The 13,700-nt window shown below is 45.5% G+C and overlaps 3 protein-coding genes across 4 annotated transcripts; 1 reads left to right on the top strand and 2 right to left on the bottom strand.

The window, feature by feature from the left end:
- Positions 1 to 9: 9 nt before the first annotated feature.
- LOC122614781 (rab GTPase-binding effector protein 1) lies at positions 10 to 2,647 on the bottom strand. The gene is made up of 6 exons (XM_043789433.1): positions 2,509 to 2,647; positions 1,913 to 2,448; positions 1,074 to 1,858; positions 875 to 1,010; positions 700 to 816; positions 10 to 636 (listed from the first exon to the last, which is right to left on the bottom strand). The coding sequence occupies exons 1-6, from the start codon at positions 2,561 to 2,563 to the stop codon at positions 334 to 336; spliced, it is 1,932 nt and encodes a 643-aa protein (XP_043645368.1). The 5' UTR covers positions 2,564 to 2,647; the 3' UTR covers positions 10 to 333.
- A 1,193-nt stretch (positions 2,648 to 3,840) lies between these two features.
- Positions 3,841 to 13,379, top strand: LOC122612167 (TWiK family of potassium channels protein 7). Of its 2 annotated transcripts, XM_043785600.1 has the most exons (4): positions 3,841 to 4,508; positions 5,234 to 5,325; positions 5,388 to 5,544; positions 12,116 to 13,379. In XM_043785600.1, exons 1-4 carry the CDS (start codon positions 4,100 to 4,102, stop codon positions 13,150 to 13,152), a joined length of 1,695 nt encoding a protein of 564 aa, XP_043641535.1. In that variant the 5' UTR covers positions 3,841 to 4,099; the 3' UTR covers positions 13,153 to 13,379. The 2 variants fall into 2 exon arrangements, with proteins under 2 accessions (XP_043641535.1, XP_043641534.1); XM_043785599.1 differs by lacking the exons at positions 3,841 to 4,508; positions 5,234 to 5,325; positions 5,388 to 5,544 and adding exons at positions 9,625 to 11,719; positions 11,784 to 11,941 and having other exon boundaries at positions 12,116 to 13,377.
- Positions 7,773 to 9,090, bottom strand: LOC122614191 (probable H/ACA ribonucleoprotein complex subunit 1). Its single transcript, XM_043788712.1, has 3 exons — positions 8,846 to 9,090; positions 8,144 to 8,518; positions 7,773 to 8,084 (listed from the first exon to the last, which is right to left on the bottom strand). Exons 1-3 carry the CDS (start codon positions 9,039 to 9,041, stop codon positions 7,936 to 7,938), a joined length of 720 nt encoding a protein of 239 aa, XP_043644647.1. The 5' UTR covers positions 9,042 to 9,090; the 3' UTR covers positions 7,773 to 7,935.
- Positions 13,380 to 13,700: the final 321 nt, after the last annotated feature.

Below are 13,700 nucleotides of genomic sequence, written 5' to 3'. Positions count from 1 at the left end.
GTGCGGCGATAAACAACAAACATTATTTGTTTTTTTATTTGTATATTTGCTTTGAGTTAAATTCAGTTATGAAAACATACCTACGACAAAAGCTAACATAGACAACTCATCGCTTACGTTATATAGAGCCAAAATAAGGTACAGAAACATCGGAAATAGATATTGGCAAATGGAAAGTGGAAATGACACGCGCATACGCAGTGCGGCATTGAAAAGGTTTGACCTCGGATCGTAATCGTAATATCGGAGCACAGAAACAGAGCAATAGAGTTCAGGGAGATACCAACTAATCACACATAATACATAATAACTTGGGCTTGGAGCCCAAAGCGCCTAGTTGGACTGCTGCTGCTGGCCTTGCTGCTGCTGGGGCGGCTGTCCCTGACTGAAATAGGGTGCGGTGTTTGGCGTGAGCAGCGTGTGACAGATATCACAGACTCGGGCCACTCGCTTCCGTGGTCCAGATGGCACCGTTTTCGTTAGACACTTATCGCAGTAGATGTGGCCGCAGTGCCGACAATGAATTTTGCGCACCATGACCGTGAAATAGGCATTGCACGTGGGACAGTTGTTCACATCATCGTCGTCCTGCCAACGCACCTCCGTGTCGGCATGCCGCAGCTCCTCCAACGACATCTGTGGCACAACACAATGTAATTAATTAAGTGAATAAACCATACATTTTTATATCGCACTCACCTGAAGAGTTTGAGATAGTTTGACAAAGTCCTTTTGAACCGTCTCCATTGTGGACAATTCCTCCTGCAGTGTTTTTATCTTCGTCTTGTAGTCCGCGTTTGTCTTGGCATACTTTTCCTGTAATATGACCTAGTTAGCGAGGGTTCTATTGTGACAACTAAATATGATAACTTACATTGGCCTCTTGCAGCTCAATGTTCTCCACGCGACACTCGGAGAGCTGTTTATTTAGCTCAGCCTCTTTGCGCTCCAGTTGGGTTTTGCTAGTCTCGTGCGCTTGTACCGTGACCAAGTGCTCCGTCACCCGATCCCTGGGAAGACATTTAAAACGTTAGCCAAAGTGTACACCATCCTCGACAGAGGCTCTAACTTACTGCAGTGACTTAATATCTAGTTGCATTTTGCGCTTGTAGGCCCGCCTTTCGTTGTTGCTCTCCTCCAGCTGGGCCCGCAAGATCTGAATCTCATCTTCAGTGCTGGTGCACTTCTGTCGCTCGTATTCGCTGCTGACACGTGCTTGGATCAACTCGCTTTGCTGTCGCAGTATCAGCTCGTGGAGATCAACGACCGTGTTGGGCAGATTGATATATTGGTTGTCGATCTCCTCGGACGTGGCCAAATAGCGGCCGGACAAAAAGTCGTTGTCCGCTTGCAATGTCTCCAGTTGCTTGTTGACGCGCTCTCGGTCGTCGGTGACGCGCTGGATCTGCTTAATCACCTCGTCCTTGGTTTCGAGAAACTTTTGCTGCATGTCCAGTAGTCGCTGCTCGTTAGTTTTGGCCTGGTCACGCAGGCTTTGTACTTCGCTTTTGTGGGACTCCCGCTTTTCTTGCCACTGGTCCTCCAGATCCTTGCGCAGCGCTGCCTCCTTGACCAGAGTCTCCCGTGATTCCACAAGCTGCTTTTGCAGCAGATCCACCTGCTTCTGTTGTTTGTTTATATGCGCACTGAGCTCTTCGGACTTCTTTTCTGCCGAGCTGCACGATTCGCAGGCGCTATTGGCGACGTCCATTGACGTAGACTTGTGCAGTGCGGATTCATCGGACGCCGACTTGGCCTGCAGTTGCTCGTCCTGTTCGCGCAGTTTCACTTTCAGGGCCTTCATTTCCTCCTGAAGCTGCTCGACGATTGAGTGCATCATCTCCGCCTCCTCAGGGGCCTGTTCGAAAGTTCAGTTAATTTGATAATTGAAAGATTAGTTCCAGATACATACGTATTGCTTGCCATTGCCCTTGCTCGATGCCCGGGTGTCCTCGTCCTGCTGAAAACTGCTGTTCAATGAGTCGGTGCCCAGCTTGCGTACAGAACCTAGAGTCTTCTTGACCTGATTTAGCACCTGCGGCGCTATTCCGCCGGATGACTCGGCTTGTGGTTGTTGAGCCAGCTGGTGAATCTGCTGGTACTTGACCAGCTCAAGCCTGTGCCGTTCCAGCTCGCCTTTGTAGTGTGCGGACTCCTCAATGGTGTCCTGCACTAGCTGCTGCAGCGAGGATATCTCCTCCTGTGCCTTGAGGTCCTTCAGCTGCAGTTCGTTCTGTGATTTGAGGTCTGCCACCATTAGGTGCGTCTTCAGCTCGTCCAGCTCCGCCTGCAGCTGCCGGCGCTCCTGCTGGCTCTGGCTGACCTCCGCCTCCTTCTGGATGTACAGCTCCCGCATCTTCGCCCGCTGCGTGTTGAACTCGTTCTGCATTTTGCGCATCTCGTTCTGCAGGTGACTGAGTTTGTGCTGGCTGGTCGCGTCATCCTCACCTGCCGTTGGAGTTATGGGTTAATACTCGGCTGTGCAGGCACCCAGTGCTGCTGTCTTACCATTGGCCAGGTCCGTGGGGTCTCTGGCCTCCGATCGGGTCTCGTTTTCTTCCATTTTCTATATTGTGTGATGGCCAATTTAATAGTTTATATGTACATATGTGAGCGCACCAATTAGAACATATACATTTAGGCGCTTCCCAACACTACCTGCGGTGTTACCATATCTGATTTATACCGATAGTTAATACATAAGTATTGCTTGGCTGTGCCGTTAAAAAAGGGTTTTCAAAATCAATCTTTTCTGAGCTTAAAAGAATTATGTAGGGTATAATTTTACCATAGAAATATCATATTATTCTATATAGAAAATGTTGTTCGATTGCAAATGATGTATAATTGTACTACACTTACAATTATTAGCACAATATAAAAAACTTTTTAAAAACCGGGTTTTAAGATGGATCTCTGAAGCCTTAACATGTTCTTCGAATATATATACCCCCTGAGTCCTTTTAAATCTCTTACTTGAGTTGTTTTCTTATCACCAGCCACAATAAACTATAAATAGAAACAGAAAACAAATGGGTAAAAAAAATAAATAGCAAGAATACAAAACACATTTAAACAAACAATGTGTATAAATTTATTAATTGCATTTAAATCGTTTTATTTTCTTCATTATTCAAAATCTTCTTAAGCATTTCCCAGAAAGTGCTTCACCAAAGTGTAAGCAAAATGACAACGGCAGAAAATATTAGACATAATTCTATGAAAAGGTAAATGACTGCCGGACATGAATGACTAATACCGTCCGTTCTTTTAATTTTATGCAAATTATTAAGTGCCAGAAAGCGAGAAAACGCTGATAAATTATGTGAGGAAAATGTCTACCTCATTAATGATGGCCAAGCTAATGAGAAAACATATTTAAATATAGCAATATAACAAAATATTTGAGATAAGAGAACTGCGCGTTAAACGGAACAAAACTCGATTTCAGAATTTTGGCATCGGCCTAGAGAACCCAACACATACAATGTAATGATACAATTATCATGGTTGTACACTGATAAAAATTAATGTATTTAATAATAAACAAATGCTGTGGATCATGATAGTTTCAAACGATGGTTAACCTTTTTATAGAAGAAACATTATTTTAATCATTGCATGAAATGCATAAACAATTCTTTTTGTCAGTGTACGCTGAGATCCGTTGGTTCTTCTTGGTCTTGTTGAAAGGCTTGTGAGCTCATGACTTTCGATGTCGTCATAGTCGGCAGCCGGAGATTCGTGGCTGATACAAATACTAGAGCATTATGCCCAGCGACAACAGCACCGATGTTGGCCAAAATATTTGGCGTCCGTTCAGTTCGCATTGGATTCAGGAACGAGGCGGTCGGAAGCGGGAGAAAAAGAACAGCCAGCATCGGGAAAAGTACGCGAAGAAATAAATACGCGGCGCCTTGGAATCGCGACGGCATTTCTACTTATAAACTTAAAAATAATACAAATATATAAGTACAACCGCCACGATATATGCGAACGGAACTTGAATAATGACTATAAAGTGCCCAATGTTTTGAAATCTTGTGAATATCAGTTAGAAATACAATTTGAATCCATATAGATTCCCAAGTAATCGACCATGTCGCAGACCCAGAGCATAACACCCATTCCCAGCACTCCGCCGCCCTCCCGACGGGCCAACCGCCCGCCCAGGATCAATATCCACAACCTGACCAGCGGTTCGGCAATGAGCCAGGCATCGATGCCACCTAGTGCCCAGCCACCCTATACGGCCCAAACGAACTTCACCGGCAATGGAACACAGGGCCCCTACTGGCCACCAGTGGCCAATCCCTTCGGATACGGAAACTTCATGACCAAGGGCTACGAGGGCTTCCTCGATATCACAAAGTCGGGCCTGAGCTTCGGCGAGAAGATGACCTTTGGCATGTACAAGTGGTCGCGCCGGTGGTTCACCCACATCTTCCTAATCCTCATCCTGGCTCTATACAACGTCGGTGGTGCCGTCCTCTTCCGCACAATCGAAGGTGAGAGCCATAACCCTTGAAATCCAGCTTCAATTCGCTTATCAACTACCTGGAGATAAAATGGTTCCATTAGTTTTCTTCTAGAGACAATTTCATTAAGTTACAGCCGAAAAAGAAAAGATATTCAAGATATCCGCATGATGAAGTGCACTAAATGGGCTTGTTTGCTTATCAAGCTCTTCGGCAATTGTTTGGAAAATAGTAAACAGTTCAGTTTCCAGAGATTCAAATAAATACACCTGCGCTGTATTGTAATCGTAAAAACATCCCCATCAATTTGGCAGACGACTGATTTCGGTATCCGAGTCCATGGAACACTCGAAAAAACAATCAATATTTATAGTATTCAAATTAAATTTCAAACAAAGTAACAGAACTAGATTTTTTGAACTATTGCTTTAACTTGATTTGGAGTAGAGATAATTTATATTCCTTGGCTTAAATGTTTTCGATATTAACTGAAATATTTAAGTTACAATTTTGTTACCAGTGTAGGTACACAGATACACCTATTTCTTGATTCTGAATGAATCACATCTGCGAGGGGAACAATCTGTCGTGTAAACAACCGACGTCCAGTTGCAGATGATTAACGGGCGGATGGAGGAGTCCCGGATCGGGAGCTTCTCCATGGGTTGGTCACTCCAATGGAAAACTTCTGAATTCAACGCACCAAATGCCGTTGATTTATAGCCACATATTAAAAACTCCTTTTTTCCTTGCAGTTCGTCACGCAAATCAGGAAAAGCTGGTGGTGCAGGATCAGCAAAAGAGTTTCTTTAACGAAATGCATCAGGTTTCCAATGATCTGAGCGGGGTAAGTCCAAATAGGGCTACATACTGATGTCAAGATAATCAATAATTTTGTGGTTTTTTCAGTTGTCCAAACTGGAGTTCGAGGGTCAGGTGCTGCGCATAATGAACACCTATCCCACGGTGGTACAATCACTGCTGCGAACTGGAATGGTCGACAATACGGATCCCTGGTCCTTCTGGGATGCCATGGTCTACTCCGCAACCATTTACACGACCATAGGTGAGTAGAGCTAGAAGATTCCTCCTCGAACTTGCTTAATTTCGGTGGCATCCAAGTGTATTGCCAGTGCAAAGACTCCCACGCAGATAAGATGTACATATACACATATCACTTCTTGGGACGCTAGACGGTCTATTTATGTTGTGTTTTCTTCATTGTTAAGCCAACGAAATTTGTGACACAAATGATGGAAATAGTTTCACATATTTTTGCGATCGTCGGCATTTGTGAGATACGAAATTTGTGTCTCTTCTCGTGCAGACAGTTATGAGATTTCTCAAGAGGATTCGAAATTCTTTGAAATACTGTCACTTTTCTCAATTGAGACTTGTAAATAGCTCACCAAAAGCAATTTCACCTTAAGAAAGAATTTCCCCGAATTATCGCTCTACTCATTCTTAATCACATTCACTTTTAATTGCAAAAGACTTTTCACGACCATAAACATGCCATGAAAATGGAAATGATTTCGACCGAACAAATCGTCGGGGTGTATTTAATCATAATTTAAATGATTGTTATTTTTTAAGAATTTATGTTTCACATTCAAGATGCGGTGAGTTAATGGTTTGATAGCCCCCTTTATTCGATTGTCTCGCTTATTGGATTTGTTCTAAATTTAATGTTTGTCACGCCGACTTGTTGAACTTTCAGTAAGATAAATGGAAATATGGCGAGTGTATTTCTGGTAAATAAATTCTGGCAGTACGTCGCCACTTTTGACAAGTTTCCAACAGCCAAAAAGTGGGAAATTCGAATAAATCCGCAAGTGTGGAAAACTTTGCACCCACATCAACACACAAGCAATTAACACAAATTGCCAAATTATTGCCACAATGCGACGACACAATTTGCTGCCTTGTAAACAGGATGGCAAATTCTGCTGAGTGCATTCAGCATTATCAACTTGTCAAAATTGGCACAGATATAAACAAAACAAACGCCTGAGGAGCACTTCTCTATGGGATTTTATGATCTAGCACTTAATTTGAAATCGAGAGTCTTTTTGGAGGTCTGCGGTGACTCACCTGAATATTTAAGCTCACTATATTTAGTACGCGGCTAATTTTAAGCACAAGATGTCACAAAAATATTACACAATTCACCCATGAGACCATAAAATATTTACCAATTAATCACTTGAGTGAGCTGTAAGATATCCAAATAATGTATCTTTCTAATGACTGGTTCTTATTGATTTATGTGCGAAGCAATCCGTATTTCGATCTGATCGATAAACCGGAAAACACTTCATAATCCCCATGGGGAGTCATAAAACTGTTGCTGGTGCGATTAAAATAACGCTTACTAAAACCATTCTATGGACGATTGGAGGCAAAGGCCGACAATTTTATAGAAATTGGTGCATGCCCAAATGGAAAACAAATCTCGAAGGCAATTCGGAAATGTTGAATGAAATGGCCGAGAATAAACAAATACAAAATCGCAGCGAAATTCCATAAAAGCGAATACGATCCGTCATCAACGTTTCAGGGGAGTGGATCTAAAGGGGTTCCGGGAAGTATCTGATGAAAATTATACAAAACATTTAATTTATTCATGTTTTGGAAGTGGAGAAATGCTCTATGCCAATAATGACGTCAGTCAGGGTATAAAGATAAAATATGAGAAGCCAAAAAGAAATTATTTTCAATTTTTGGCACATATAATTACACAAAAGTTTCTTCGTTTCGAGAACAGCTGCAAATTGAACAAATTATCTGCATGAATCGAACGGAAGGAAACCCCCATACCAAACACTATTGGGCATTTTAAACAAACCTCGAAGAATTCATTAAATTTCAAGGGAATTCGAATGAGTGCGATTCTCTCATAAATTCGATACATTATTCCCTGAATCCTAGACGATGATAGTGATCCAACCATATAATCTACTCATGCATTTATCGTACATTTGAAAAGTTGCAGTGTCTAAAGATCGCTCCACTCAATGTTGTATTATCTCAGCTCTTTGGCATTTGTGATAAACTGTAATTAGTGTGAGAACTACTATCTTCTTGGAAAATGAGCGAATGTGTGACATCCCATCGATAATTAACTTTGTCTTCACAAATGATAATATATCTGACAATTTTTGTGTTGGATTTATTTATCTCTTCTTCACTTAAAGTTCAATTAACTTTTTCTTTTCTAAAAATAAATCCTACATTACAAATTAGTAGCGGATGTTATACCCTACTTAAAGTTCTCAGTTAAACATGATGTACATTTTTAGGAAAATTTATTTTAGTATCATTTAAGGTACAATATTCGATTGGTTGGTCAGCGAACAATACCCAAATGATGAGGTTTTGCTTAAAAACTATTTGGACATGTACAACTATTTGATTGTACACTTTAAATGTTTTGATTAGGATCTGATACTGAAAACTACCACCGACCCCGACCGCCACCACCACCGCCGCCTCCTCTTCCTCTGTTAAAACCGCCGCCGCCACCTCCACCTCCTCCATTGCGACCAGCTCCTCCTCGGAAACCGCCTCCGCCTCCACCTCGTCCGCCGCCACCACCGCGACCACCTGTTGAGAAACATAAGTTAGAACTTTGTGTTGGCAAAACATGAAATTCATTAGCTTACCTCCTCCGCGGCCGCCACCTCGACCTCCAAATCCACCGCCGCCACCGCCGCGGTTATTTGTGAAGGCTTTCTTTGCGCCTTTTGGTTGCGGGGGTTTCGGCAGGAACCTGGCGATCGGTAACAGCTTTCCAGGGTCGATAAAGAGTTTCTGATCTGGTTTGAAGCTGTTGGCGTAGACGTTGTCCGACAGCTTAATGGACACGCTGTAGTCCCGAACTGTACCAAAGATTTCGTCGATTTTGCCTACTTGCTCCTTATTTTCGAGGAAAATTGGCGCGTTAAAATACGGAACATCTTGAATGTCAACTTTGCACACAAGGTCATTTTGGCAGGCGTAAACGAAGTTGCCCAAGGGGATTACTCTCTCCGGTGGACCTATAATTAAAGAAATAAGAAATAACTATTAAAGTAACAGCGGAAATGAATATTTGGCAATGTGCCTGAAAGTAGCAAACGATTAAGAAAGCATATACCTAGAAGACACTTCCAGATGTGTTTTTTGCCAATATTTTTATATTTAGCACATGATTATAGCCTATAACGGCTTGGCTATTTAAAATATAAGTGAACAACGTGGTTTTGGTAGTTCTATTCATACAATCTGTATTAACTGAGGGTTTTCAGTGGCCAAGTTATGTTTAGTTTTGTTTAGGTGGTCAGTTAGTTATGTATAGGGATAGTTTACGTATTTCATTCACTTACCAGAATCGAAGGCTCCACGGCCGCCACCACGTCCACCTCCTCCGAATCCTCGTCCGCCGCCACCTCCGCGTCCGCCGCCGAAACCGCGTCCACCACCACCACCACCTCCTCCGAATCCTCGTCCGCCGCCGCCGCCACCTCCTCCGAATCCTCTTCCGCCGCCGCCACCGCCGCCACGAGGTTTACCAAATCCCATTTTCAAATATTTTTGATATTAAACGCAAGAACACGTGCGCGTTTCGATCAACCAAAATATTTAGAGACGGAAGAAAATCAAATTTCTTCATCGATTTATCGATAGCTGTGGCCATGTGTTTTAGTATATACGTTTGCTTACTATACGGTCACACTTGGCCTAAGAGGCGGACTTTTTAAAAGTATTTTGCAATAAAGGTATTAAAACTATTTAAAGTCAGAGACTTTGTTAATTATAATTAAACCCTGACGCCCCATTTATAAAAAGGTATATTTTTTTAAAGAATTTCTTTAAAACCAAAGTTCATTTAACGTCATATGTTAAAAAATAGTTTAAAGTAATATTGTATGTTACCCAACCAAATGAGTACAAATGAGTTTAACTAGCACAAATTCCTGGTGCTTTTTAATTAGCACTAAATATTCACTAAGAGAACATAAAACACTGTGTAAGAGAGAGTCCCACACATCATCGGATGCATTATATATAGCTGACACAGCTATATTCGAACAGCTGTTGAGACATCTACAAAAATTATAGACAACCGAACTGAACATGAAAATTTGAATTTTCTCCAACTGCTGAGAGCAGTTGGATGCCAGCCGTGGTCGAGGAAGCGAGAAATAAAAGCCAAATCTATTGGATCGTGTCGCGACGTCGAAAGAAGCATATACATACATTTCTATATGCAAATAAATAATATAGCCATATATTTTATAAAATTCTCTGACAAGGGTATACTTTTAAAGTTTGAAAAAGTGCAAACTACTTGTAATACGAAATTGCAATCGAAAGTGATATAATTACCCAAGGCATATTTTCATAAACGAAATATGAACGCCTCGTTTGGTAGTTAAAAATAGATTAATAGATGGCTAGATGATGAGCACGAGCACAAAGATAGATCGCGAAACTAGCACACGGCTGCGGCTGGACAAGATGGAGCAGCCGATGGACGCCAGGCAGCAGCAGCGCCATCGGAGGCGCCTGGGTCGCAGCCACCGGGAGCAGACGCCCGTCACTGGGGCGAACCAGCTCCAGGATGATGCCAGTCCAGATGCCCCGCCGGATCCGTCTCCGCAGATGGTGCGCATGCAGATAAGACCACCCGGCACCCTCTCTGCCCACGAGAGCAAGATCCTACGAAAGCGGGACAAGTCCTTTGCCAGCTCCTCGGCGCGCAGTCAGTCGCAGCCACGGGAGGCGGAGAAGCTGAGTAGTCCGGATGCCAATCATCTGATCAAGCATCGCAGCCTTTCCTCGCCGCGGCACAAAGAGGAGTCCAGCGAGAGTGAGCTGACCACCGGCAGCAGCAGTCAACAGCAGAGGCCCATTCCCAATCTCGGCCAGACACACGATACCCTAAGCAGACTAGAGCAGAATCTGCAGCGCTTTGAGGACGAACGACGGCGTTTCGAGTCCGAGAAGCGACTGTTCGAGCGCGAGAAGCGGGAGCACAAGATGCGCCATCGCCAGCAGCTGGACAACGAGGAGCGGAAGCGCCTCCTACAGAGCTACCGGAAGCTCAGCGATCGCATCCAGTTGCCGCAGGACGAGGAGGAACGTCGCCGTCTCATCCACAGCCTGCGACTGCAGCGGCAGGAGGCGCCAAAGACTCGGGGTCGCAATCGAAGTAGCGGCTACGAAGAGTCCTCCACCCAGTTTAGCTCCTCCGATGCCGATGCGGCGGAGGAAACTCAACCGCGGCCCCGAGCACCTAAGATTCCTCAGGGCTTTGTGGCTGCCCCAATTCGCGGAGCACCTCCACCGCCTCCATCAGTATCGCCAGCTCCAAAACCAAAACCACCGGAAAGGCTCTCTGTGAGTCGCAACAACTCGCTGTCGCCCGTGAGACCCCAGCGACGATCCAAGACTCCGGAGCAACGGGAGGAGATCCTGCGGAAGCACGAGTACTTGGAGGTGGGCGAGTCCAGAAGCGAGGTGATAAAACCTCGCATCTCGGAGGCGGAACAGCAGTCGGAGTTGATGCAAAAGTACATGGAGGCAGCTGAGCGGGCGGCAAAAGCGGAGGCTGCCCTGGCGGAGCAAATCCTAACGGCCGAGGGAGTGCGTCGGAGTCACAGCTTGAGATTAGCTGATAAGGAGGAGAAGCCGCAGAAGCGCAGCTCCAGTTTGGAGCGTCCGCTTAGACCGAAGCGATCGGGCAGCCTGGAAAGGAAAGAACAGGCACCTCAAGACCTCCCCAAAGAAACAACTGCAGATGAGCCGGATACAGCTCCAAAGTCCCTTGCGGATCCATCCCGGTTGCCAGAGGAACTCATCCCAGAAGCGAAACCCAAAGTTACCCTCTGGCAGCGGCTGAAAAATATGTTTAGGCGCAAGAAGAAGATTCAGGCCAAGGGCGATGACATCACTGATCTGTCCACAGAATTGCAGCCGGAGAAGTTGGCTTCCAGGAGTCTTCTTTACCACCTCAGCCTCGAAGCACGGCATGAATGGAAACGCCTCAAGCTGGACTATCCCCAAAAGGTGGAGGAACTGCGTCAGCTACGCAACAGATGCGTTGCCTATCTCATCTGCATGGCCATGCTCTTGGGATTCGGAGGACTCCTGTTCCGGTACACGGAAGGAGCCGCGGAGAATATATACAAGTGCGAGGTGCGCAAGGTGAAGCGGGATTTCATAGATAGACTGTGGGACGTCAGCCACAACATGAGGTAGTACCAGCGACCCAGAGTGGTGGCCCAGTTTCAGTGAGTGATTCATTTGTATCTTTGCCAGAGAGGAGGACTGGAAGTCGCTTGCCCGCCAGAAGCTGCGCAGCTTCGAGGATGAACTGAATAACTTAGCCGAGCTGGGGCTACGACGTTATCCGGGCCAAAAGTCCTGGAACTTTGTCAATTGCTTCATCTTTTGTTGGACCGTGATCACTACCATAGGTAATGGGATAGATACAATGGACCCATAACCACCCATAACTGCTTAATCAGAAAAAACCAATGATCGTTGTTATTATTTTAATTATTAATTAGTTTCTATCTATATATTAGCATGTAGATCTAATCACTCCACCTTCTTTACCTTATTAAACCCAATGATTTTTACTTTTCCAGGTTACGGCCACATCACTCCAAAGACGGGCATGGGCCGATCCCTGACCATCGTGTACGCCATCATCGGCATCCCCATGTTCCTGATCGTGCTGGCCGACCTGGGCAAGCTATTCACGCGCTGCGTCAAGTTCCTGTGGGTGTATGTGCGACGGATGTACTACACCCGCTCCTGCCGCAGGATACGGAAGCAGCAGCAGATCCGGAGCGCCATGACAGGCTTCAACACGATGTACGACATGGCCATCCGCAGGCCGAGCATGTTCTTCGGCAACTCTGGCGCAGATAATGACGAGGAGTCGCAGGCGGATGCCGAGGCCGGAAGATCGGTAGGCACCTCGCACCCGGAGACACCCACATCGCCGTACCCAGAGACCTTCGAGGTGGACGACGAGTTCAATTTGCCAGTGTCGGTGGCCTCGCTGCTACTCATTACGTACATCCTGCTGGGATCCTTCGGCTTTCTCATAATGGAGCCCAGTTGGACCCCCTTGGATGCCTTCTACTACGTCTTCATCTCGATGTCCACAATTGGCTTCGGCGACCTGGTGCCCGGTAATCCGTTTTACGTGATGGTCAGCATGATCTACCTGATGTTCGGCCTGGCCCTGACCTCCATGTTCATCAATGTGGTGCAGATCAAGCTGAGCGACCACTTCAAGATGGCCAGCGCCAAGGTGGGCGCCACCATTGGCATGAACATGGCCAGCGAGCTGGGGGATGAGGGCGGCTCCCAGGTGAAGACTCCCTCCGAGCTGGCCTCGGTGCATGGATCGCGACTGGACAGGATCGAGGAGGATGGCCTGGAGGCGAATGGCAATGGCCACTCTCCGGTGCCACCGTTGACCTCGATCCTGCGGGCACCGCGTCCACTATCGCCAGTGTCCAATGGCGTGGATGCCAATGGAGTTGGAGGAGATGCTGGTGGAGATGGGGATGTCTCTCCGCCACCTCTGCTGCCCAGGCGTCAGGTTTCCGTGGATCCCCAGCCGCCGGCGGAGGGGGAGAATAAGAAGAAGAAAAAACATAGGTTTTTCTAAAATGCTTGGGATCTAGTATCCACCTAAGATACCCCAAAAATCGACAAAGTTAACGTGTAAGAAACCTCAAAAATGACAAGGCAATTTCAATCGAATTTACCGGAACGCTGTTCTGCGAGAAGCTCTATATTCATTTATTTGTTATTTAATTTTACTCACCATCATCGTAGCATAAGTCTAAGGTTAATGAAATAAAGCGCGCGAGTTGACAACGCAAATGAATGTTTTGAATTTCCCTTAAAGGAAAGTGGGTATATTATCAATAGTCATAATACAAATCATAGATTGATATATTCTTCAACAGTCTATTATCCTATTATCCGTGTGGAACTGTGCTCAATCCTGAATGCAATTACCACATGCATATGCTTTGTAAGGGAATGCGTTCCAAAATCCCGGTGACAAGGAGTCGGGGGTGCCAATCCAAATGCAGTCGGCAGCTGCACATCTGTCGCTCGCAGGATGTGGAAGAGGCAGCAGGCCAAGGAGCAGAGAGCCAGTGAGAGCGAGTGGTGGGGAGAGCGGTGGTTCTCCGCCTCTCTGGCGCT

The sequence above is a fragment of the Drosophila teissieri genome, chromosome 2R (assembly GCF_016746235.2).
Source record: "Drosophila teissieri strain GT53w chromosome 2R, Prin_Dtei_1.1, whole genome shotgun sequence".
Taxonomy (NCBI): domain Eukaryota; kingdom Metazoa; phylum Arthropoda; class Insecta; order Diptera; family Drosophilidae; genus Drosophila; species Drosophila teissieri.
This window is presented reverse-complemented; position numbering and strand designations above follow the sequence as displayed.

Coding starts and splice junctions, on each gene's coding strand:
- LOC122614781 (XM_043789433.1), bottom strand. CDS start 2,563: ATGGAAGAAAACGAGACCCGATCGGAGGCCAGAGACCCCACGGACCTG. Junction 1,011..1,073: donor CTAGATATTAAGTCACTGCA/GTAAGTTAGAGC, acceptor ATGTCTTCCCAG/GGATCGGGTGACGGAGCACT. Junction 817..874: donor TTGAGCTGCAAGAGGCCAAT/GTAAGTTATCAT, acceptor GTCATATTACAG/GAAAAGTATGCCAAGACAAA.
- LOC122614191 (XM_043788712.1), bottom strand. CDS start 9,041: ATGGGATTTGGTAAACCTCGTGGCGGCGGTGGCGGCGGCGGAAGAGGA. Junction 8,519..8,845: donor CCGTGGAGCCTTCGATTCTG/GTAAGTGAATGA, acceptor CTTTAATTATAG/GTCCACCGGAGAGAGTAATC. Junction 8,085..8,143: donor AGGTGGCGGCCGCGGAGGAG/GTAAGCTAATGA, acceptor GTTTCTCAACAG/GTGGTCGCGGTGGTGGCGGC.
- LOC122612167 (XM_043785599.1), top strand. CDS start 9,921: ATGATGAGCACGAGCACAAAGATAGATCGCGAAACTAGCACACGGCTG. Junction 11,720..11,783: donor GACGTCAGCCACAACATGAG/GTAGTACCAGCG, acceptor TATCTTTGCCAG/AGAGGAGGACTGGAAGTCGC. Junction 11,942..12,115: donor GACCGTGATCACTACCATAG/GTAATGGGATAG, acceptor TTACTTTTCCAG/GTTACGGCCACATCACTCCA.